Source organism: Protopterus annectens, chromosome 6.part0, assembly GCF_019279795.1.
Source record: "Protopterus annectens isolate FY-2018-M chromosome 6.part0, PAN1.0, whole genome shotgun sequence".
Lineage (NCBI taxonomy): Eukaryota > Metazoa > Chordata > Ceratodontiformes > Protopteridae > Protopterus > Protopterus annectens.
Genome location: NC_056737.1, coordinates 1,485,686,447 through 1,485,712,486, shown reverse-complemented (window position 1 = coordinate 1,485,712,486; position 26,040 = coordinate 1,485,686,447). Strand labels below are relative to the sequence as shown.

Here is a 26,040-nt window from a genome sequence, read left to right as displayed (position 1 = left end):
AGAGTAGAATCATCAGCATATTGGATACAGCTGACTTTTGGGATGACAGTGTAAAGGTCGTTAATGAAGATGGAGAACAGCAAGGGACCTAGTATAGAGCCTTGTGGTTCTCCAAGGGTGTTAGGTAGAAGGCTAGAGTGTTTGTTCTGCCAGAGGACAGCCTGCTGTTGACTATTCAGGTAGGATTGAAACCATTGAAGGGTTCTAGTATGTAGACAGAATGTTTGCAGAGTGTAGATTAAAAGTTGGTGATCAACCATATCGAATGCCTTGGAAAGATCCAAGAAGAGGGCTGAGGATATATAATTATTGTTGCGATTATGGTTTATGGTATTGGTAAAGGCTAGGAGGGCTGAAGTAGTGATGTGATGAGGACGGAAACCATGCTGAGTGTCTGCCATAAGGTGATTCTGGATTAGGTGGTGCATGAGTTGTCTATGAATACATTTTTCCATAATTTTTGCAAGTGGAGAGAGTATAGCTATTGGCCTATAATTGGAGAATTCAGTAGAGCTGCCTCCTTTGTGAAATGGGATTACATAGGATATTTTCCAGATGGTGGGAATTTTAGCTTCTACTATGGTTCGATTGATTAGTATTGAGACAGGGTAAGCAATAGCATCAGCTGATTTTTGTAGGTTCTCAGCAGGGAGTTGATCAGCAGAAAGTATAGTGGGTTTTAATTTTTTGATCAAGGTACGGATAAGTGAAGTGGCGACTGGTTGGAAGCTGAATGTGGGTAGGTTTCTAGGGGTGCTACTTTCAGGAACAGGGGAGCTAGGAGGTAGTTGGCTAGCTAGGGCGTGAATTGTCTCAGTAAAGAATCGGTTAAAACTGTCAGAAACATCTTCAGGGGTTTTATCAATAGTAGCAGCAGGGACTGGGGTTGAAGTTTGTCCAGGATGTAGTATATTATTTAAACCTGCCCAAAACTTCTGAGGGTTATTTTGATTTACTGTCTGTAAATTACAGTAGTATTGTTTTTTGTTTTGTAAAATGGATTTTTTAGTTTCGTTCCTGGATTGCCTGCATTTAATGTGATCTTTGGGGTCTTTAGAAGAATGCCATAAAGCCCATGCTTTGTTTCTAAGGGTAATTTTGAGTTAGACTCTTTAGAAAGCCATGGAGCAGTTTTTGCCTTTGTTCTCTTTGAACAAACAGATGCATGCAAATCAAGGATCTCAAGGAATTTGTTGTTAAAGTATGCTACTGCTTCCTCTAAGGGGAGGTATTTTAGAATAGACCAATTACATGAGTTTAGTTCTTGTTGGAATTTGGCAGGGTAAAAGTTTATATTGTTTCTAACCTTTCTGAGTAAGGGTTGTTGGGAATTAATGGCTTTGTGCTTAATTACATAAGTGAGAAGGTGATCGCTTAGGCCAAAAGGGAGGGTACCAGAGATGTACAGTTGGGGGTGACTACTTATGAGTACCCAGTCTATATATATATATATATATATATATAAACATGTATTTATTTACTTTTCTATATATATATGTGTGTGTGTGTGTGTGTGTGTGTGTGTGTGTGTGTGTGTGTGTGTGTGTGTGTATCTATATATGTATATATTTTACATGTATAACTCTCTCTGTATATATATATATATATATATATATATATATATATATATATATGTGTGTGTGTATGTGTGTGTGTGTGTTGTATAGATTTTTCCACATATATGCATCTCTATAGATATATACATGTATATATATATATATATATATATATATATAGAAAACCTGCCTGATTCTATAGAATATTCCCCTACTGTTGACTGACTCTACTGACTGATATGTTTGAACAAGCATCATTATTTCCTAAGGCTCACATGGTGTAGTGGTACATTACTCTTACTGTGATGTACAGGTCCCTGGGTTCAAGACTGACTATTTTTTGCAAAGCAGGACAGTGGCTGCTGGAGACAGTCAGATAAGGGCAATATTTAAAATAGGTTCATAGTTTGGGCCCATTGACCACCCATTTTGACAGCCTTTGGACAGATTTGTTGCAGTAAGAGTTTAGGGGTATGTTTCTATGGTACAACTCCACTTCATGTTATGAGTACATAGATATGCATATATATATATATATATATATATATATATATATATTTATATATATATATATATATATATATATATATATATATATATATATATATATATATATATATGTGTATATATATAATATATATATATATATATATATATATATATATATATATATATATATATATATATATTATTTATTTATTTCAGTTTGGTTACCAGGGAAGTCCACTGCGCTCAGGTGTGCCCATTTTCAGTGGCGGCCCGGGGAGAAAAGCTCCATAAAACATAAGGAAAGTTATATTATTACAAGTCAAAAAGGTTTCAAAATATGGTACCGTTTAACAATTTACAGTGACTGAGGCAGTTTACAAATGACATACAATCTAGGCATAATTAACTAAACAGTATATGATGCTCAGAACATGATGGAAAAAAATATTATGAAGAAACAGAAATATTTACAAAATTAGGGAGTCTTATATGTAGTAAGGAAGATAAATGAAAAGGAGTTATTTGTGCCCTTCATTGGGATTCACCAGACTTTCTATTTACAATATTTACAAGGAGGATGAAGTTGTAGAGGGTTAGAATCCACTCTAGGATTGTAAAGAGTGATGGCCATAGTCAAGGAGAGTATGTGTGGTGCAGTTATGCAGTATTTTATGTAGGGTGAAAGCAGGGGCATTTCCATTTAGTGGCCAGGTAGTTGAATAGTTGGGTTTTGAAGTTATCAGTGTTTGATGTAGTCCTTAGAGAAGAAGGGGGAGAATTCCATTTTTTGCCTAGTTGGAAGGATAGGAGATGTTGGCCAGCAGGTTGATTAGGTTTGTAGATGGTAATTAGATTTTGATTTTCAGATCTGAGGGGTCTATTAGGGGTGTATGGGGGAAGGATGTCTGATTAGTGCAGGGCATTTATTTGGGTAAAATATAAGTCTATGTGCTGTGGTCAGTTGGAGGAAGTCAAGATAGTTGGGGAGTTCTAGCCAATTTAGAGAGTTGTGCTGGTGTCTGAACAGGATGGGCAGGCAGACCCTCCAGATACACCACACCACCCTCAAGCTGGCGTAGCAGATCTCCAAACTCCTTTTTTCTAGCTTGCTACACACTACTCCCTGTACCAGACAATGGGTGACAGTGCCCTGTCTGCACCGCCTCCCAGGGGGCAGTTCCACCTCAAGGTGGTGCAAGATCAGTGGATGAGGAGGTTTCAGGTTGGGTCCCAGACATGCTGGGGCCCAGTGCTATGGCCAGTTGAGGCAGGACAGGCATATCCACTGGGATTGGCCTTTCCAGACGTGCTATGATGTTGCAGTTTTATAACATATGTTGGTTAGTCATGAAAAACACATTCCAGGATTAGTTATAACAACATGCATAGGTATTCCCATTAACCCAAAACAACATATTTGGAACAGTCATATAGCAAACCGAACACATCCATATATGGCACCACAGTGGGCATTATAACGGCATGCAGGTTACACTGATAGCAACAAGCCACCAGTGATAGTATTTGAACAGGGAACATTAATAGTCATATGTTTAAATATTTGTAGAACAATAGGACACGTATCCCAACAGTAGGTTTGGTTAAAAACACACCCATTGATTTATGTGTTTAGATTATTGGTGCAGATAAGGTGGGGGAGAGGGAGAGTGATGTCAATTAACAAATGTATAGGCTTCAGTTGCTCACAACTTTAATGAGCATTGCTCTAATCATTACTCTCCAGGTATTCCCTCACTTTACATCACCCTATAGCCTAGGGTTGGGCATTGGTTTGTTAGCACACAGTGAATAATTACAGCCTTCTTACAGCTTTTATACCTTTTCTTACCAGGCAGACCAGTGGGGGGGGGGGAGTTTCTGTTAACACTACCTGACTGTTTCTACACATATTCACATATTCCTGAGTGAAAATATGCATACAGTTTCCTACCACTCCTGGGATTCGAACTGTGCCTGTTTGTGCATAAAATAGAACAAAGTTTGTGTTTCATCAGAATGAGTTATTGAGAAACTTCTGTCTCCTATTTGACTGTTTTCTGTCTTATACTTTCTTGGTTGTATAATCTGACTTTGTAATTCTGACATTCATGCATGTTAGATAGTTCTTATACTGTGTATTCATACTTTGACATAGCACAGTCTGGAAAACACTGGTTAAAACAACATTACTATTCAGGTATCAGATCCTGGTGCATGGCAAATTTCATAGGTTCATAGGTCCATAGCTTGGTACTAGGCTATCTACCCAAAGGCATTTATAAGCCTAGCCAGAATGTGTTGGCTTTCACCGCCCCCTTAGATTAGTTCCCTGTGCCTCTGTCCAGCAGAGCCACTGAAGTGATCCTTGAGGTAAACCTTCTGTTTCCCATCCACTCGTTAAGGTTTCTTTTGAAGAGTGTTAGTGAGGAGCTCTGCCTAATGTAGATTGGGATAGGTTCATAGGTAGGTACTGGGCTATCTGCCTGAAGGCATATATTAGCCCAGCCACGTTGTGCGGTATTCACCGCCCCTTTGGTTAGTTCCCTAGGCCCTTGATCTAGCAGCTAGTACCCTTGGCCCCTATCTAGTAGAGCTATTGGTATGATCCCTTGTGTGAACTTTTTGCTACCCATCCACTCGTCAAGGTTCCTCTTGAAGAGTGATAGTGAGGGGCTTTGTCTCATGTAGATCGAGACCTTGTTCCATAGCAAGGGAAGTCTTTGCGAAGGGAATCTATCCCTCCAGCATGTTCTATGCATTGTTGTGCTGAGGTTTATATCCCTAGAGCATGTAGCTTGAGAAGATTTGGTTTTGCTAAGATGGAACATGTTCAACAGTTCTGGGTTGGACATGGCTCTGTATGTTAGACAGAGATCTCCTCTGAGAAGGCAGTATGCAACTGTTTGAGGCCAGTAATCCTCTTAGTGAGGTACCTCTGTGGTCTATCCAGCTGCTGGAGATGCCTGACCAGGTACATTCCAATTGGTGCATTGTATTCAATAATGGGTCTGATGAGGAAAGAGTAGATGGGCACCACTACATCCTTAGATCTTGATGCAAACCCTTTCATGATTAGATGGGTCACATAGAAGGATTTTCTAACCACCTTGGCAACATGGTTATCAAAGGAAAGCTGACTATCTACTTGGGTCCCTAGATACCTTATTACTTCTTCAGATTTCAGGGGGTTACCTCCTATGTGGTAGTTTGCGGGTACTCTGTTTTTTCCAATGGGGATTACTATGCATTTTTTAGCATTTAGCTTGAGACTATGGCTTTGACACCATGCCTCAGTCTCATTAAGGCCCTTCTGGAGGATATCCATGTCGGCTGGAGACTCTATTATAGCATCCAGTTTGCAGTCGTCCACAAACTTTGTCAGCCACAGCCCTTCAGTGCTTGCCTGTACTTCTGGAAGTATATGCCAAACAGGAGGGGCCCCAGGACAGAGCCGTGAGGCACACCACTCATTACTGGTCTGGATTTGGACATAGATCCCGCTACTCTTACTTTGTGGGATCTGTCTGAGAGCCAGTTTGCGATCCATCTTGTGACTTAAGGGTTTATGCCCAGGTTGGTGAGTTTATCAATAATACCTGAATGGGGAATGGTGTCAAATGCTTTAGCAAGGTCAAGGTAAGCCGTGTGTACCTCCTTTCCCCTATCGATACCCTGAGTAACTGTCTCAAAGAAGTCCACCAGGTTCAGGAGGCATGATCTGCCCTTGACGAAGCTGAACTGTGTGGGGTCAAGTGTTTGGAGGTTCCCAATCTCTCCATTTATGAGTTCCATTATGATTCGCTCCATTGCCTTACAGATCAGACTGGTCAGGCTTATTGGTCGGTAGTTCCCAGGGTCGGTTGTTGGCCCACCCTTGTGCAGCGCAACCACCATTGCTGTGCACCATTCTATGGGCACATATCCTGTCGAGAGGCTGAGACTGAACAGGGTATTCAGATTCAGGGTTAATTCATTTTGGAGCTCGCGTATGACACAGCCCGGGACACCATCTGGTCTCATTGAGGCAGTGTTTTTAGCTTTAGATAGAGCCTTATTAACCAATGTATCAGTAATAATTGGAGTTACACAATCCCCTGGAATAGTAATAGGCCCTGCAGGTGGTGAGGAGGGGAGAAATTTGCACTGAACCTGTCAGCCAAGAGGTTGGCAATGTCAGTGGGGTCAGTGTATTTTGTTCCATTTTGTACTAGCTCAGAACAGACCTGAGTGTTGCCATTTAGGTTTTTGCTGTAACCATAGAAGGCCTTATGGTTATCCTTGGCATCCGTGGCAACTTTCTTTTTGAAATTGGCTTTAGTTGACTTGATGAGGGCCCTCAATTTCTTACTAGTGCTGATCAGGGATGATTTTTCTACTTGAGATTTGGCCTTTTTTGTATAAGTCTCCTCCTTTTATTGTATAGTTTGCTTATGGCCGGGGTCCACCAGACTGGTTTCTTCTTGCTTGAGAAAGGAGTCTTGGTTTTATTTGGGATAGCACGGTCCAGGCGATCCTGAAGATGTATATAAAGTACCTTGATGTAGGATTCTGCATCCTGGATATCATTATCCTTCTTCAAGGGAATAGTGAAGCATTCCACTTCTGATGCAAATAGTTTGAAGTTTGCTTTGGAACAGTTTTTTACAATGCTTTCTTTGACTGGGGGAGGTGGAGGGGTGAGGATGTCAAGGGTTATCAGTTTGTGGTCTGATCTGACCAGAGAGGGAGTGATAACGGGTGTGGTACAATGGACGTCCATATTTGTGATGACTAAATCCAATATGTTGTCCCCTCTAGTGGAAGAACATACCAGTTGTTCAAGGGCATTTGAATTTATAAATTCTATGAACCGTTGGGTATAGGAGTTAGAACTTTGGTAGTTCGCCCAGACTATACCAAGGTAGTTGAAATCACCCAAAAGTATGGTGTTGGGTAGGACCTTTATATTTTCCAATGCCTCAAGGAATGCTGAGTGAGCATCTTGGGACATGGTGGGTGATCTATAACAGGCTACAACTTGAAATGTGGTTTTGCCTACTGATCTGGATGATCTCTGGGGCATCATGCTGTGCCAATAACCTGGAGATGTAAGTATCATTGATGAATATGGATACACCTCCATCCTTTGTACTGTAATCTGGTAACTGAGGCCAGAAGGTATGATATGAATTGCAACCTAGTAGTGCTGGGGTGCTCTCTGGAGCCTTGAACCAGGTTTCTGTCACTGCACAAACATCAATTTTCTCCATACTGAGGAGTGCCTCGAGTGCGTGCATTTTGAGGTTGAGACTTCTGGCATTGAGTAGCATTACCCTTAGTTTTTGGTTACTTGTGCTGGTTACGGTGGTTGGTTTGCCCTTTGAGCCTTGCCTAAAAAAGGCACTATGGGGACGGCAAAAGCCTTGGCCAGTATTCGAAAGCCTAGGGGTGACAGGTGCAAACCATCTCTGGCAAAACAGCGAGGCTTGTTCCAAAGCATGGGAAGTCTCTGGGACAGGACTCTAGCCCTCCAGCACATCCTATTTATTGTTGTGGTGAAGTTTAGATCCTTAGAGTGTATGGCTCGAGGGGATAAAGTTTTCTTTAGGTGGAGCATGTTCATCAATTCTGGGTTGGACATGGCCTTCTATGTCAGGCAGAGATCACCTCTGAGTAGGCGATATGCAACTGAATACAACTGGAGTTTCTTCAGTCGAGCTACATAGGGCATCTGTTTGAGGCCAGTGATCCTCTTGGTGAGGTACTTCTGTGGTCTTTCCAGCTGATGCAGGTGTCTTGTAAGGTACATCCCAAATGGGGCATTGTACTCTATGATGGGTCTGATGAGTGATGAGTGATGAGTAGAGGGACACAATGACCTCTTTTGATCTGGATGCAAACCATTTTGTGATTATGTGGGCCACGTAGAAGGATTTTCTAACCACTTTGGCAATGTGATTATCAAAGGTGAGATTATTATCTACTTGAGTCCCCAGATCCCTTATTACATCTTCTGTATTTAGGGGACTACCACCTATGTGGTAGTTTGTGGGTACTTTTGTTTTTTCCAAAGGGGATGACTATGCACTTTTTGGCATTTAGCTTGAGGCCATGATTTTGACACCAGGAATCTGTCTCAGTGAGACCCTTTTGTAGGATGTCTGTGTCAGCCGGAGAGTCAATTATAGCCCCTAGTTTGCAGTCATCTGCAAACTTGGTCAGTCATAGTCCTCCTGTGCTTGCCTGTACCGTTGAGAAGTATATGCCGAACAGGAGGAGTCCTAGGACTGAACCCTGGAGAACACCACTTGTAACGGTTTTAGAGTTGGACCAAGCTCCCACAACTCTCACCATGTGGGTTCTGTCCATGAGCCAGCTGGCAACCCATCTTCTGACATAGGGGTTTATGTTGAGGCTGGTGAGCTTGTCTATAATACCAGAATGGGGAATGGTGTCAAAGGCCTTAGCGAGGTCTAGGTAGGCTGTATGTATCACCTTTCCCTCGTCTATAGCCTTGATAACTGTCTCAAAGAAGTCCAGCAGGTTTAGGAGGCATGATCTGCCCTTAACAAAGTCAAACTGGGTAGGGTTCAATGTTTGGAGGTTCTCAAAGCCTCTGTTAATGAGTTCCATGATGATGTGCTCCATAGCCTTGCAGACCAAGCTAGTCAGGCTTATAGGGCGATAGTTCCTGTGGTCTGTTGTGGCTCCACCTTTGTGGAGTGGAATAACCATTGCTGTGCGCCACTCTATGAGTATGTAGCCTGTGGAGATGCTGAGTTTGAACAGTGTGTTTAGGTGAGGGGTTAGTTTGTCTTTGAGCTCATGTAGGACACAACCTGGGACACCATCCGGTCCCATTGATGCTGTGTTTTTGGCTTTGGAGAGGGCTGTTTTATCCGGAGTGTCTGTGATTTCAGGGACTCTACATTCTTCTGGTATGGTTATGGGCCCTTTTGGGGGTGAGAGGGGGTGTGTAGTTTGCGCTGAACCTGTCTGCCAGGATGCTGGCGATATCGGTCGGTTCAGTGTATTTTGTGCCATTCTGCACTAACTCTGAGCAGATCTGAGCATTGCCACTTAGATTCTTGACATAGCTAAAGAATGCCTTGTGGTTATCTTTGGAGTCCTTGGCAATTTTTCTTTCAAAGCTCACCTTGGATGATTTTATGAGGGATCATAGTTTCTTGCTGATACTGATCAGGGATGTCTTACCTTTTTAGGATTTTACTCTTTTCAGTACTAGTTTCCTCTTCTTTTGTATAGCTTGTTTATGGCAGGAGTCCACCAGACTGGTTTCCTTTTCTTGGAGGAGTGAGTCTTGGTTTTGCTTGAGATGGCACGATCTATGGATTCTTGTAGCTGCCCATAGAATGCATTAGTAAAGAATTTTGCAGCTTACACAGTGTTATCCTTCAGCATGGGGGCTTTGAAACTTTCCACCTCGGTTTTAAGTAACGTGAAGTTTGCTTTTGAAAAGTTTTTCACAGTGGTTTTCTTATAGTTTTCATATAGTTAACCTCCTGTTTTACAACTCCACAGTCTTTGTAAGATGAGCCTTGATTATTTAATGCTTTCAGAGCTATACTTGCTGTACAGAAACTGTACACATTTTGATTCATACCACGACATACCAAAGTAAACATGACCAGTTTGGGGTTTTGACTTTTATTGACAGGTACTGACACTTTTATTGGTATATAACCTGTACATCATTATTATTCTGCTAATGTCTTGTTTATTCAGTACAAACCATACCTATTTTTAAATATTGACAGGTGACATTCTACTCCTTTCTATTTGCCATGAATACTACAAGCTAGATATGTACTCACCAGCCTTGCTACACAGCCTTAGCAGCCTGCTGGCATGGGCATCCATGTTCATGGACCTCTCATCTGCAGCTGTACAGGAGATAGAGACACATTTAAGCATACCTATCAATCACATACACAAGCTGGACTTTGGTAAACACTTATTGATACTGATACTTGCACACAGCTGGGACATTCCTTGCCCATGCATCAAGGACCCACCTGTCCAAGAGCTCCCTCTTCTTATGCTTCAAGTCAGCAAAGTGGTGTGGACCTGCTCACCAGTCCAAGGGATGCCAGTGGCACTGGTGAGGTCACATGTGAGATGGTTCCAGGCCTCCGCTTTGTATTGGGAGCCCTGGTACTGGTCCTGCAGCAGTCACCCTTCATGGTTTTCTACTAGAAGTCCAACCATGACCCTGGACTCCTGAATGCCCCAGCACTGTGCCCGAAAGTGCACACCTTCAACAACACCAGCCATAGTGCCTGCAGTGGGGATCTACAACTGGTTATGAGCTGTATTCCCACCTGCAAAGTTTAAATAGGGGTGAGTTCCCACCCTTTGTCGTGATTGGACAGTTTTGAATATGCTGAGCTAAGCTAAGCAGTGGGCAAACCTGCGTAGCAAAGATAAGCATTGCTTAAGTGGGTAGATGCTAAGCACTGCTTACCACTGTGCAAATCCACTTAGCTATGCTAATTATTGCTAAGCATACAAATTTAAGCAATGCTTCTCCAGCTAAGCACAGCTGAGCACAATCTAGCATTGTTCAGCTTTCATTTTATGGACTATCATTATCATTATTATCATTATTATTATTAATTATTATTATTATTACTATCACTTTATGTGCTTTCATTGCATTACATTCTTTTGTGGCTATACTGCATGGGAAACTTGTGGTTACGTAGGTTAATTGGTTCATAGGTGTGCACTATGCTAATGGTCCTGGGGTCTCTACACGACTAGCCACAGAATTACCCTGGCATAGTGCCACCCAACCTTAGTTCCCAGTGTATCTGTCGAGTAGAGCCAATGGAGTTATCCCTGGGGTGAATTTTCTGTTTCCCATCCACTCATCAAGATTTCTCTTGAAGAGGGTCAGCGGGGTGCTCTGCTTGATATGTATCTGAAGTCTATTCCATTGCATGGGCAGTCTCTGGGTTATGAACCTGTTCCTCCAGCATGTTCTGTTAATTGTGGTAATGAGGTTGAGGTCTCTGGTGCGTGTGGTGTGGAGGGATTGGGATTTCATTAGATGTAGTATTTCTAACAGAGATGGGTCAGACATGGCTTTGTAAGTCAAGCAGAGATCACCTCTTAGTAGACGATATGAGACAGAGAATAGTTGAAGTTTTTTGAGTCTGTCCATATAGGACAAGTGTTTAAGGCATAGGATCATCTCTGTGAGGTACTTTTGTGGCCAGTCCATTTGTTGCAGGTGTCTAGTGAGGTACATGCTAAATGGGGCATTGTACTCGATGATTGGCCTAATGAGGGAAGAGTACAGGGAGACAATGACCTCTTTCTTCCAGGATGCAAATCCTTAGTAATGAGATGTGCCACATAGAAGGACCTTCTGACCACAGTGGCAATGTGGTGACCAAAAGAGAGGTTGCTGTCTGTGAAGATTAGAGGCAGATGGGCAAAGGCTGCCAACCTAGTCAAATAGAATTTGATACATAAATCAACTGTATAAATAAATGTAAAATACAGGCTTGTGTTTTTAAATGAAAGAAACCACTGTAAAATGTGAACTTCAAGATTGTTGCAACATTGCCATTTGCTGTAAGGAAAACCAAGCCAAGCATTTCAAATGTGTCTTTTGAAGTTGGAAAGATATTATCAATCTCTTTGATGTTTTACAAGTTGGCTCCAGTGGGTCTGGATGAAGGTTTCATTCCCATTGTTTTAAGGTTAAAGTTAAGGGCCAGAATTTACATGTAGAAGGTGCTTTATTGCTCTGCTTCCTGCTAGAGTGTATATGTGAAATGCCTTGTATTGTGGTAGTTTCCTGAGCAGGTGTTAGCTTGCTAAATAATGCAGTTTGTGGCCTGAAAAAACCTAAATGTCTAAATTATGTAATTTGGGAGGACCTCGGCAGAGCTGTTGTTTAGTGTTTAAAACTATTGTTCAGTGAAGAGACTGTAAGCATTTTGATCTTGGACATCTAACCCAGCACTGATTGCTCTTTATGTATGTAAGTAAGATTATAGCACTGTGTTTTCTCTTAAGATTAGCTAAAGATTAGAAAGTTAGATTAAGTGTTTTTCTTTGACATCAGACCTATCCTACTGTATTGTTTTAAGTTTCTGTGTGATCTCTGTGCTCTTAGATGTCTCTGTGGTATAGTAGTATTGTCTTGCATTTTAATTATTTATTATTAAATATTTTTAAAACCTTTCCCTGTGCCTGGTTTATGCAGAGATAATTTAACTTCTAAAGTACATTAAATATTTACAGATTTTACTGTCTAAGTCACTCCAAATTAAGCCTTGACTGTTAGTCATGCTACCATTGGATTATAATATTGCACAGTAATAATTGGACACCCTTTTATGGGCCTTTTAGTAGCTGATAATATTAGCTGGTGGTGGCAGAAATTACTACCTTATAGTCTGGGTAAAGGGGCACAGCTAGAGAATTTGTGTCAGCCTTTTGCAGGAGTGTATGTGAAGTTGTATGAATACTTATCTCAAAGTGTGGGTGTGTGTCAGCTACCTGTGCAGGGACACGAAGCACTGGTTGGACAGAGAGGGTACTGGAGGTTAGCTTTCCAGCTAATCTGAGATCTGGACCCTATAGCTGTGCCAGTTGGGAGTCTTATTGGGGACCTGGTGAGCAAGGGAGCAACCAGCCCCAGACTGAGTGCGATCTCTGTGTGCACTTAAGGGAAATTATACTTTACTGTGTGTATTAGTTATCCTTCCCTTTTCTAGGAGTCATCCCCTCTGGTGTTAGTGGTGAGGATTGAGGCTCCTTGATTGCTGGGCTAGGGCAAGGGCGTCACACTGTCAACCTGTATTACCAGATCTCTTATAATGCCTTTTGTGTTCAGTGGACTAAAATCAATGTGGTAAATCATGGGAACTGGGTTTTTCCCAATGGGAATGATGACACATTTTTTTGGCATTGAACTTAAGGCCATGGTTCTGACACCAGTTGTTGGTCTCAGTGAGGCCATTCTGTAGGATACCAACATCACTTGGGGAGTTAATAGTAGCTCCAAACTTGGAATAATCTGTGAACATTGTCAGCCAGAGTCCCTTCATGTTGTCGTGGACTTCAGATAAGTAGATACCACACATAAGAGACCCAGGACCAAACCCTGTGGGATTCCACTGTGGCTAGTTGACAGTCTGACTAGAGTCAGCTGCTTTCACACTGTGGGTTCTATCTCTGAGGCAGTTTGCAACCCACCTAGTGACATAGGGGTTGATGCCTAGCTTAGTGAGTTTTTCTATGATTCGAGTGGGGAATGGTATCAAAAGCCTTGGTCAGATCAAGGTAGGCTGTATGAACCACCTTGCTTTCATCCACAGCTCTAGTGACTGACTCAAAGAAGTTAACCAAGTTGAGCAGGCATGATCCACCCTTCACAAAACCAGACTGTGTGGAATCCAGAGTTTGGAGATTCCTTATATCCCTGTTTATTAGGTCCATGATGATGCGTTCCATAGCTTTGCATATCAGGCCCATCAGTCTAATGGGATGATAGTTCCCAGAGTCTGTAGTCACTCCTCCTTTGTGTAGAGGGATGACTGTAGCAGTGCACCATTCAGTAGCGTCAAAGCCTATGGTGAGGCTGTGATTGAACAGGGCACACAGGTGAGGTGCCAGTTCATTTTGTAGTTCATATAAAACACAGCCAGGGATATAATCAGGTCCCAAGGAAGCTGTATTCTTGGCATTGGACAGTGCTGTTTTAACCTGTGCAGCAGTAATACTGAGTGCCTGGCAATCTACTGGTATTGTGATTGGTCCTTTGGGGGAGAGGGCTAAAGTTGGCAGTGAATCTGTCGGCCAGTATTCTGACAATATCTGTTGGCTTTCTATAGAAGATACCATTGTGCAGTAGCTCAGAACAAATCTGGGTATTGCCATGGAAATTCTTTACATAACTATAGAAGGCATTGTGGTTGTCTTTACTGTCTGCTGCAATTTTGTTTTCATAGCTAGCTTTAGAAGATATGATGAGGGATCTCAACTTTTTGTTGAGGATGATAAGGGAGTTTCTCCAGTCTTGGGACTTCACCTTATTCTCCATTAGTTTCCTCCTTCTGTTGTAGAGTTTGTTTAAGGCAGGGGACCACCAGATTGGCTTCCTTTTTTTGGAGGAGAGTGTCTTGGTTCTACTGGATATGGCGAGATCCATGCATTTGTTTACATGTTCGTACAGTGCACTGGTGTATGATTTGGTGGTCATACAACCATTGTCCATTTGCATGGATGCCATGAAGTTAGCCAACTCTGTTTTTACAAGCCCAAAGTTAGCTTTGGAGAAGTTTTTCATAGTGGTTACCTTTGTGGGGGTGTGGGATGTGGATTTCCAAGGTGATTAGTTTGTGGTCAGATGAATCTAATTAGGGAGGAGTTGACTACTGGTGTAGAGCAACGATTGCCCATGTTAGTAATGACCAGGTCAGGGATGTTGCTACCTCTAGAGGAGTTAAGAATGAGGTGGTCCATGGCACTGAAATTAATGAACTCCAGGAAACGTTGGGCAAGTGTATTGGGACATGAGTATTTTTCCCAGTTAATGAAGGGGTAGTTGAAGTCGCCTAGTAAAAGAGTGTTAGGTTGGCCCCTTATATTCTCCAGGGTGCTTAGAAATGTGGAGTGTGAGTCTTGGGACATGGTTGGGGACCTATAGCAGGCTACGACCTGAATTGCTGTCTTACCCAATGTTAGCTGCACTTGAAGTATCTCTGATGCGTTATGTTGGGCTACCAGTCTGGAGGTGTGTATATCCTTTATGAATATGGAAACACTACTGCCTTTGGAGCTTCTGTCCAAGTTTTGGGGCTGAAAGGTGTGAAATGTGTTATAGCCTGGTAATGCAGGGGTGCTTTCTGCTGCCTTGAAGCTGGTCTCTGTTACAGTACAAATGTCGATGTTCTTCATTTTAAGGAGTGCTTTGAGCGAGTGCATTTCGAGATTTAGACTTTTAGCATTGAGCAGCATGACCCTCAGATTGCATTTGTTTGTAGCTACTATGGTGGTAATTTTGTTTTTGGAATACCACCTAAAAAGGCACTATAGGGGTGGCAAGAGCCTTGGCCAGTATCTGAAAGCCCAGGGATGACAGATGTAGGCCATCTCTGGCAAAGTGTCGAGGTCTGTCAATCATGTCATCCCAGGCAGACAGATACTAGATATCCTTAGAATTACACCAGAAACTTAGCCATTTGTTGAAATCAATAATTTTCTGCTTGTACTGTGGCATCATTCTGGGTGATGGTAGGATGCTTCTCAGGGCTATTGTCATACCCACCTGGGCTAAATAATCAGAGCTCCTCCATGTCTCTTTTAATGTAGTTCAAGGAGGTACATCTCAGATCATTCACATCCACATGTACAATGACAGAGTCATATTTGTACCTGTTGTTGAGGGGACCTGCGTGTGTGCATTATGTGATGGATACTGGCACCTGACAGGCAGCTGACTGTTACTTTCTCCTTATTCAGCCTAGTGAGTGAGACATCAGTGTGCCTCACTATTGAGTCATCTATGACTAGTGTGTTGGGCATGCTGTTTTGTCTTAGGGGCTTCATGTCTGGACTACACTGACACCTCACATTAACAAATATATATAATTCACTATCTATTTCTAGAAAAATATACCTTTAGTGCTATTTTCGCAAATAAAATGAATGGCCTACTTTGGGGCTCAAACTGTGAATGACTGCATGCTAAGCAAAAGCTCTAGCCACTACACTATTTCACTTTGACTATTTCAACTTTATAGTTCTATTTAGCTCCTTCGAATGTTTAAGCTATGCTACGCATAGCTGTACCACACGCACACCCGCTCAGCTACGCTTAAACTTTATTGGGGATGGGGAAAAAAAAGATGTGTAACATTACTCTTATGAACTTAGAAAGCTGCTAGAATAAATCAATTTGTGTTAAGATATGTTTTTTGAAGGATATAAGTTATGAAACACAAATGTATGTCACTATATAGTGACTTCAATCTTTAGATCATCCCAAAGATTTGCCAGACAAGATGATATTTTATGAAGGAAAGGCCAAAACTATAAGGGGAAACTATGGACATTCTGTGAAAATCTGGGCAGTTGAAAGCTATGTTGTGGGGGTCTGTGCTTCTGTATTTTATCCACAGACACTGTTAGTTGCTTTAGAATTGTCATACAGCAATTCTAGAATGCAGGGGGTGTGTGTATTGTGTGAGAAATGCTCCGATATGCCCCCTGCACTCGTAAGCAGCTTGTGTCCGTGTAAAGAATACAGCCGTGCACCTTCATTAATATGCAAGGTGCACTGCTGTTCTGCATGGGCACAATCCACTCTGTGCAGGAATAGTACTATTCCTGCATGAAGTTTCATGAATCCAGGGGTCTATCTTTTTGCAGTCATTGCAAACTCCATATCTGGCTTTCAGAAAGGAAGATGACACTAAAAATAAGATAGTCAGTGGGAGCAGATAAGACTTTCAAAAACCAAAATGAGACTTTCCTCTAAGTCAGTACTGGCATTCATAGCCTTTAGTAGACCCTTTGTAGTTTACACAATAATTGTTTGTTAGGTCTTGGACCATGTTGCCACAGATATGGAAAGGGAAGAGCACACAGTTTATCTGAGTTGTAAATTAACCAAGTTAGTGTTTCAAGATAAAATATGCCTGTTTTTCCCTGACAAATAGTTTTATTTAGCACAGAGTTCCCATTAGTAATCGATCATGCTTCACAATAAGAAGATGGAAACATCAGACTTTGTCATTGGTCCCTCACACTTCATCCATTTAGGCTTCATTTAAATCAACTTCCTGGTTCAGCTCAAGAAAGCACTGCTTGACTATTGATGATTTATAATCCATCCATTGCTCAAGAACCCAAGGATTCCATAATGGATGGTCATTATATGACAGCATGGCAGTATTTTATTAATTACAAATAAGTATTGTAAGCCAGTGTCTATATCTAGAAATAATGTTATAACCAGTCTGTAAAAACTCTTATGTTGAACAAATGTGCTGTTATTCTAAGATGAATGTTATTTCTCCTGTTAAAGTACATGTTGCTTTATGAGAGAGAGCAATCTTTGTAATTAGGCAGAGTAAGTTTGCCAAATGCAATAATTATGGATGGATAAAAAGAGATTTGAAGAAAACCCGTGGAGAAAATTATTGCACTTTGAGGAGAAACCTCAGTGACAAAAGCAATGACTATGGAAGAAATGATGATCCACAATGAAAGGCACCTAACAAAAGAGGCTGGAAGTTGTCCTACCTAGAAATATTGTACTTAAAGAGATTGTTTCCACCACTTTAATTGGCTTGAGGTTCTGCTATCATGTGAGTTAAGCAGTTTGCTTGAATGAAATAAACATTTTTTAAAGAACGATGGTCTCAGCTGAATTAATTTTCCACAGTGTATATCAATGAAAACAATTTTGCAAATCCTTTTACTTAAAGTGCTAGAAAAAAAGCATCCCAAAATAACATCCATGAAATATTTATTCCATTTATTTGAAACTTAGAATGATCTTTAACCCATCAACAACTCATCATCATTATTTTTTTTGAGTTAAACATTGTCAAAGCCTAATAGTAAATAATAAATATAATCTACAGCTTTCTGCTTGAGGAAGATATTCTCAAGTCTACAAAATGCTCACAAAGTAAGTGTTTGGTATAGGGAAACTATGTATACTGTTGTACATCTATAAAATGTGCTTTAATTTCAGAAGATTGAATGTTACATGTAATTATTCCTCACATCTTACATTAATATTCAAATATTAACCATTAGGCAAATGTAGCACAGTGTTGACCATGACACAGATTATAATTTATTATTGTCTCCCACTTTGCTAGTATTTGCTGAATTAATTGCAGGTCCAAGGATGGAAATAAATCGAAACACATCATGAAAAGAATTGTAGAGTGGTACTGGTGCAATCCGTAGAACATTTGGTTCCCGTATGTCACACTATTACAAAAAAAAAAAAAGCTGTCATTGTGATTGTTATTTAGGATTCATCATCAACACTCTCCTTGAATGACATAACTAAATGCTCTGCTTACTATATGGTTAATGGACATGTTTTAATTAAAATGTTTCAAGTAAAACATGTCTTCTGTTTCTTACACTTTAACTCTTGATAACTTTGTTAATTAAGAAATATTGATTTTTTTATTAGCAGAATGTGTTCAGTTCTCTTAGCGAAATCCAGTTGTCAAACAAGTACTTCAATATGTGAATGAAGCTAGTCACCAAAGACCAATGTGTGACTTAAATGATGCAAAATCAAGATGTACGGATAATAAAATGTTTTAGTAAAGCTTTATTCATAAGAAGATTTCAATGCTATAAGACTAAAAATCCACTGTACTACTCAATTTTACAAAAGGAGATTATAATTTTATCATTTAAATCATGAGTGAAGGACAGTCTATGTATTCATTTATTTGACTGAACAATATCTATCAAAATTGACTGATTGATGATGCCAAGGACACAGCTGCACTACAGAAGTATCTTCTGTTATAGACATGTCAGAGACTTGCATATGAGGAGAGTGGTTATGCATTTACTCTCACCTTCATTTTGCTATTGTACTCAAACGTCATCAGAATGCTAGACATATAGGTCTTTGGTAACTGTCATTCACGTATCATATCACACATGTTTCTTGTATAAAGCCACTGTAAATAATCCTTCAAACATCTGGCAATGTGCTCTACTGAGAATTTTTCCATCTATCTCACACATTATGGAAGCTGCAGTGCTTTACTAGAAAATAATAATCTTATGTTTGATCTTACACCATTAACTCATTAGCCTCAGACATTTCTATTTTCCTCCCTGTGTTTTGTGACTCATTCTTCAGATAAATGTAATGCACTGAATTTTGCCGCCAATAAATTATTGTTTGCTTGTAATATATGCTGAGTATAGAAACTTACAACACAGTAGTTACTACTGTGCTTACTTTTTTAATTATGCAAACATTTACAAAAATGAGGCACCACTCATATTTTGTTACCAGGTCATCTAAATACAGTTACAAACTCATTTTAGTTCCAAAGGTAGAGTACAATACCATAAAACTGGAAGAAAAAATACAATTGAAACTTGTTATTATTAAACTGTGAAGTGAGAATCCAGCGTCAGGTCACCATGAATGCAGCAGCAGAAAACTTTGTTACAAACTTCATAATTACTAAAGACATATGCTGATACAAGTAAAATTTAAAGGGTGTATATCACACAGTCGAACTGTCATAAGTTCGACTATGTAAATATCAAACCCAGAAGTTCGAAATGCAAGAACTTCGAAGTCTCAGAACAGAGATTTTTTTCCCAGAGAAAAAAATCCCTGTTCTGGTACAAATTAAAAAAAATATTAACACTTCAAACTCCTCCTAACCCCCCCAATGTGGGGTCTATGCCCCTCATACCCCCCTACTTAAATATACCAACTTCGAGATCGCACCACAGTGGAGGAAATAGCAAAGCCACAGAAATGACCCACTGAATATTTTGGTGTTCTGTGGCTTTGCTATTTTGAGATTTCGAACTTCCCAGTTTGAAGTTTCGGCGTTTGGACAATTCTGCATTTGAATTAATAATATAGACCCAAATTTAAAACATACATTCCATGGACCCAGATATCACACCAGAGGAGGTTGTTTAAATGATTGTCAATCACCTTAAACAAAATCTTAACTTATGAACTGAATGCAGTGATACTAGTCCTCTAAAGCTGGGAAATCACTTTATGCCCAAATGGTTTAACCAATCAAACTGAGCAGTACCTGATGCAACATTACAAAGGTAGTGAGAAAAGAGGTTAAGAGAAACGATACAGAGGAATGACTTCTGTTAGATATAGAACAGTTTTAGTTGGTTTGGTAAGAGCTTGCATTCTAATTCTTGTAGATTCCTTTATAGATATAACAGTAGCAGCTGATGAAGGACTGAAAGTGCATTTTGTGCATGTTGACAATAATAACATGTTAAACACTATCCCGCAGAAGGTAATAAATTAAAAACATTAAATTCCAAGTTATATGTGACTTGCTAGGTGAAACACTGGTTAACTAGTAGGACCTGGGAAGTTAGGGTACAGAACATATAAATATATATCTTCATCTTGGGATATACTTGAAATTATTATTTTTAAAGAACTATGGTTGAAAAATTCCAAAAGATTTTTTCAAAATAATTAAGAAAATTGGGAAATGTATATTTTCTTATTGCATTGTAATTACAGTTATGTTGTTTATACATGAAAAAAGTTTTGAGTAAGTATGCCTTTAAACTGAAGTAAAAGACTTTGGCTGCATATATTAATAATTAGATGAATTTGTTTGCATACTGACATTTTTCCCTTTAAGTAAATACGTTTATGTGATGATACTAATGTGATGCATTTAGTCTTATGAGGTATTGCTAAAGACATTTTTGAAGATATTAGCAAAAGCTGGATACAGTCAATAGTGCATTTCAACCATAAAAGAGCATTAATTCTGCTGTCAATATCATCCACAACTATCTATGTCTATCAATTACAGTAAATATAGTGACTATGTTACGCATCTCACTTGTCTACTCTAATTATGATAAAAATGGCTCTGCCAAGTACACCAGTTTGCATACACAACTTCATACTAGTCCTGAAAAAACAAATCAATGATTATTTAACTTGATCATGACAGCAAGGTCAGACAATTTCATCCACAGGCAGCCCCAGTACCTCAGAATTTTAATCAGAGTTCCACGGTAATGAATGATAACAATGGTAATAATAACAATAATTGCTGCAGATATGTATTCAAGCTTAACACAAGATTACAGTAACCACAGCAATGTATTCCAACTTACTTCACACAAATGTAACCTAGCCATGAAAAAAACTGAATGCCTGTTTAAAATGAGCTGACAAGATGGTAAGGTACCTTCATCCCCAGACAGACCCATCTGCCAAACAATTCTATCCAGTTTCTTGATTCAACTGAATGTGTAGACCTTAAATGTTTGTGACATGAATGGGCAGAGTTATACATTTCAGATTTGTTTTACACAAACAGTAACTACAGTAAACTATTCCAGTTTAGTTAATGTCATACAATATAAAAGTAATGAGCAAATGGCAAATGATAGCAGTTAGTCATTTTCATCCATAGATAGCCACCTTACCTAGTAATTATAGTTACTTTGCTGTCTATGCACATCGCAGATGCCCAGACTGAATGTAAAAAAATAAAATAAGGGACGCTACAACAATGTATTTCAAGTAGCTCCCTGGCAACAGTGACATTAGCTCAGTCTATGTCAGCTGGGTTGCAGTGGGGAGTTTACTCTTTTGTCCTAGGTAATCAGCAAATAGCATCTTGAGTTTTGAACAAAAAAGTTCACATTGCATTGATCAGTGTATTTAGCTATATACATGACAGGTAAATAAAAAAACACCTTTGGCTTTTATCGAGATGTGGTTGATGTGTCCTCTGGCATTTTCTAGACTGTGAAGTGGAATTTTCAAAACTCCATTACATTTTTGAAATAGTAATTAAGTGACAAATATGTAACTTTTCTTCCCAAACTGTATCCAGTTACAATTTAGATAATCAAAGTGGTAAGAAGCAGAACATTCAGCAGATAAAAATGTTATATTAGCAGCCCAACTGTAAGACAAAATTACTTTAATAACAGTTAATGGTACTAGTATGGCAAAATAGATCCTGATACCCTCAAACTATAAGAAATGGATCATAGTTGCTTAAAGTGCATGCATAAAAAAAGTATGAGTAAAAAGCATTTTCCCTGGATATATTATCACAGGTTTTAGTCATTCAGCTCCTCTTCCTTTTCTTCCCTAAAATGTTACTCAGTTTGTCATAAGGTAAAACCAAAAAACACGTTCTATTCTGTCTTATACAATTTGCACCTCCTTTAGCATTTCTTTATCAGAAATCTACTTGTCATGAGACACTCATCCAAATGATTTGACAGTCCATATAGTTATTTTCTGCTCATTCAGCAAGAAAGATATATATATATATATATATATATATATATATATATATATATACACACACACACACACACACACACACACACACACACACACACACACACACACACACACACACACAAACAATTATTTCATTTTCTTTTTATTTAACAATTATTTCCTTTTCTTTTTCAGAAACAAAATTTATTTATTTACAAAACTAATATCAGTAAAGGTTATGGTGAGCAAATTAAATATAGCTTTTTTAATATGTCCCTTACTCAATTGGTGAAGGAAGTATGGGAGTCTAGTAATCTACGTGCATAAGACACAAACTCTTTTTTCATCAATGTGAAAGTGAATGACAAAATAATTATGGTACAGTCTGCTATACTCAGTCTAACTTGACATTCCGACACTTGGAGAAAGCATATGACAAGGTCCAAAGAAAGCTGATTTGGGCAGTCCTCAGGTGTTACAAAGTGATACAAAGTTGCAGAAACATTGGTATAATTAGTGCAGGCTATGTACAAGAACCTTATGATTCAAATACAAACAGTGTTCGGTCACATAGAGAGGTTTCAGTGGAAGATGGTGTGCATCAGGGTTCAGTGCAGACCACACTGCTGTTCATACTGATGATGACCTATATCAGTAAACAGGTTGGACGGGACAGATCAACAAAGTTTATGTATGCAGACAATGTGGCATTACAGGCAGACTCTGAGAAAAAACATTAGCAAAGAATAGGTGAATGGGATGCAAAGCTGAACCCACGAGATGAAACTGAGTACAAAAAAGACAGTTGTAATGGCAGCAAATGGGTAAATTAGAAGAAGCCGAGAATAAATATAGAATGGAAATATTGGAATAGATTAACAGCTTCAAGAATATTGGAGGGATGGCTGAGGAGAAAGGAAGTCTGAATGAGGAGGTCAAAGCTTAAAATCAGAGGCACTGCACCCAACTGGGACAGAGTGGCAGGAGTAGTGTATAACAAAAAAATGCCAAAGAAGCTGAAAAATAAGGTGTACAAAGCAATGGTGTGATCATACTACTGTACTGTACATAAACCTGTTCAGTATTGGCAGATTAGTTCAGGAAACTAGAGGTGATGGACATGAAATGCCTGAGATGGGTGGTAAGATGTACACAAAGGGATAGTCGAAGAAATGAGAACATTAGAGCAGAAGCCAAAATAGCTCCAGTTCCAGAGAAGGTAACAGAGAACAGATTACAGTGGTTCAGGCACATGTGCAGAAAAGCAGAAGACAATCTAGTGAAGAAGGTTTGTGACAGACAGGAAGAAGGCAAAAGGAAGTGAGGGCTTCCAGCAGCAAGAAATGGATGGATGGATTGTGTGAGAGAAAAACCAGCAGCAGTCAGGTATGATTGCTGAAGAAGGTAGGAGAGTGACATTGACTTGATAACTATTTTAAATGTTGGGACCTGCTAGACTGAGTCACAAAACATTGAGAGTGAATGATTGAAAGAACAGGCATACATATATTAAGTCTGACATGCTGTTTCTCTGAATATTTCCATTTCTTCATGGTATGGTGATCTCAGGGTTGATATATATAAATTCAAGGGTTGTGTGATATGCAGGTGGGGCTTGCCCTCCCTGCAAAAAGGATGTTTAAAGGAAAAGTGCAATTTTCGAGATTTGCTCTTTCATGTGTTTTTGGTCTTTTTTTTCTATCTTTTCAACACGGGGCATTTCAACAGCCAGCATTTCAATAGGGAGCCCATTGAAATGAGAGAGAAAGAGATGACAAGTTAACACAACACCCTGTCCCCATGTAAAAAATGAAAAAAAAGGGAGTTGATGATAATGATGATGAGTCTGGTGCAGTCCGGAAATCTATTCTGAGAAAGGTGTCACATTGGCATGGTACATAAGTGTCAGTAAGGACATTCTCCAAAGAGGATTTGATAAAAGGGAGTGTGAAATGTATACTTTTATCAGTGAATTACAGAATGATGCAAACACAAGGTCACACACATGTTCAGCATTGAATAAATTTAATCTCTATGTAGGCAATGAGAGAGGGTAACTAGTGATAAAGAGGGTGATAAGTTGAGATTAAGTAAGGAAGGTTATTAGATAGATAGTGTGAGTGGAGGAAAGGAAATGAAGGCAAAAATGGGAGACTGTATTAGATAACAGGACAGCTGGGTTGCAGTACTGAAAACAATCCACCATATTTAGTTAGTGGTCAAAGAAATAAAGCAACTTACTGCTGAGTTTTAACAAGGGCATCATACCATCTGGGAAGGTAGCAACCAGTAATAAATGAGAAAAAAGGGGAAATGCATTGATGAGCCTGCAGGCCCAGCAAATAATGTACCAGTAACTGTGCATCTTCTAGACTCTACTGTACCTGGCTATGCAGGAAGGATGGAAAGCTGCTGCTGTTAATTATTTATAATACTAGATATAATGCTAACAAGCCAGGCAGGCATCCAAGAGAAGTCTCCCAAGAATGTATGACTATACTAAAGGAAATCTAGAAAATGGAAATGAGCAGATTATGTCGAATGAAAAAATATCCACACCAGTTCCACATGTTTATTGTACCATCTATCTAGAAGTCCAGCAGTAACCCACATCATTGAAAGAAAGAACGGGCAGCTAGAAAGCTGCTTTCTTCCCTAACTTACTTATAACGTCTTAGAATCAATGTCCAGGTACTTCTAGAAACCTTGATCGTATTTACTGGAAGATATTCATCAGTATTTCAGTTTGCACTCCAGAAAACAATACAACTCAAACTAATCACTTTCAATTGTGGATAAAGCAAATAATAATGTGCGGGCATCTGGGGGGGGGGGGCAAATACCCCCAAACAAGGACAACTTTTAAATATTACTTTAATTCACTTCTGGTTTTGCACTAGCCTGCATCTTCAGAACAAAAAGAAGAGTTTCTAACTTCTATTCTAATGTTTAGTTCTACTGACTGTCTGTAGTCCTTAGTAATTTACCAGAGAATCAAAAATGTTATGACAGACATGGCAAAAATATGTTCTAGATTTGGGGACATTTGGCAAACTCAGTGATGATTGGAGGGTGTTTTTAAACCAATACAAATAACATGCACTTCATGAATGCACACAATAAACAGTTTTAAGAATATAGTGCAGAAGAGTACAAGTCAGTAATGTACAAAGACCCTGTAATCCAGGCTTCCAGCAATGGGGCCACACAGATATTTAAAGAGAGGCAGTCAAATGTTTTGATGTTTCTAAGTAGAAGGCTGGGTGATGTAATGCAGTTGCTGTAATAAATAATCATCAGTTTCCAGGGATTCATTAACCTACGCTGCAAGGACTATATGGCCCAAAAGGCTCTGAGGTCACGTTATGCTATTTTGAAATTCAGAGACAAATTAGCTTCAATGAGATAAGAATTTGCACAACCATCCCTCCTGCCTCGGTCACTCTCCAACACACACAAGTACACATTTAAACACTCACACACAACACAGTCCAATTACATGTTCCTGAGTTGACTGACCATCCACGACAACTCCTTTTCTGGCCCTAGACCATCACGGCAGGTCACACTCCCATACCATTTCCCTGACACTGAGGTACCAAGTGGTCCCCCCCCACCTTTCCCAATCCCTATATAGGGTTAAGTGATATTATAGCACACAACTGTAGAGCAATTCCTGATACCTGAGAATTGCACAATTTTGCACACCTATTGACCATCTGCTTAGTCAACGTGTGTGTGTGTGTGTGTGTGTGTGTGTGTGTGTGTGTGTGTGTGTGTGTGTGTGTGTGTGTGTGTGTGTGTGTGTGTGTGTATGTAAAGTTTTTGCAGAGGGTTAAGCCCTCCTGTGCCTACCCACTCCTCCTGCTAATTATATATGGTAACTCTGAGGTTGCTCAATCTCTGGAGAAAGGGAATATTCTCCAGTCTGTGGACAGTGGACCTTATAAGTTCATAGGTTGGTACTAGGCTATTGGCCCTAGGGCCTATACAAGCTTA

The 26,040-nt window shown here is 39.7% G+C and overlaps 1 protein-coding gene across 2 annotated transcripts in view; it reads right to left on the bottom strand.

Annotated features, from left to right (window-relative positions):
* Positions 1 to 17,521: 17,521 nt before the first annotated feature.
* KYNU (kynureninase) overlaps positions 17,522 to 26,040 on the bottom strand; it is a 2,242,792-nt gene continuing 2,234,273 nt past the window's right edge. For both annotated transcript variants that reach the window (XM_044074971.1, XM_044074972.1), the window contains one exon: positions 17,522 to 18,014. In XM_044074971.1, the coding sequence (XP_043930906.1) occupies positions 17,868 to 18,014 (147 nt within the window). In that variant the 3' untranslated portion in view covers positions 17,522 to 17,867. The remainder of the gene's footprint in view (positions 18,015 to 26,040) is intronic.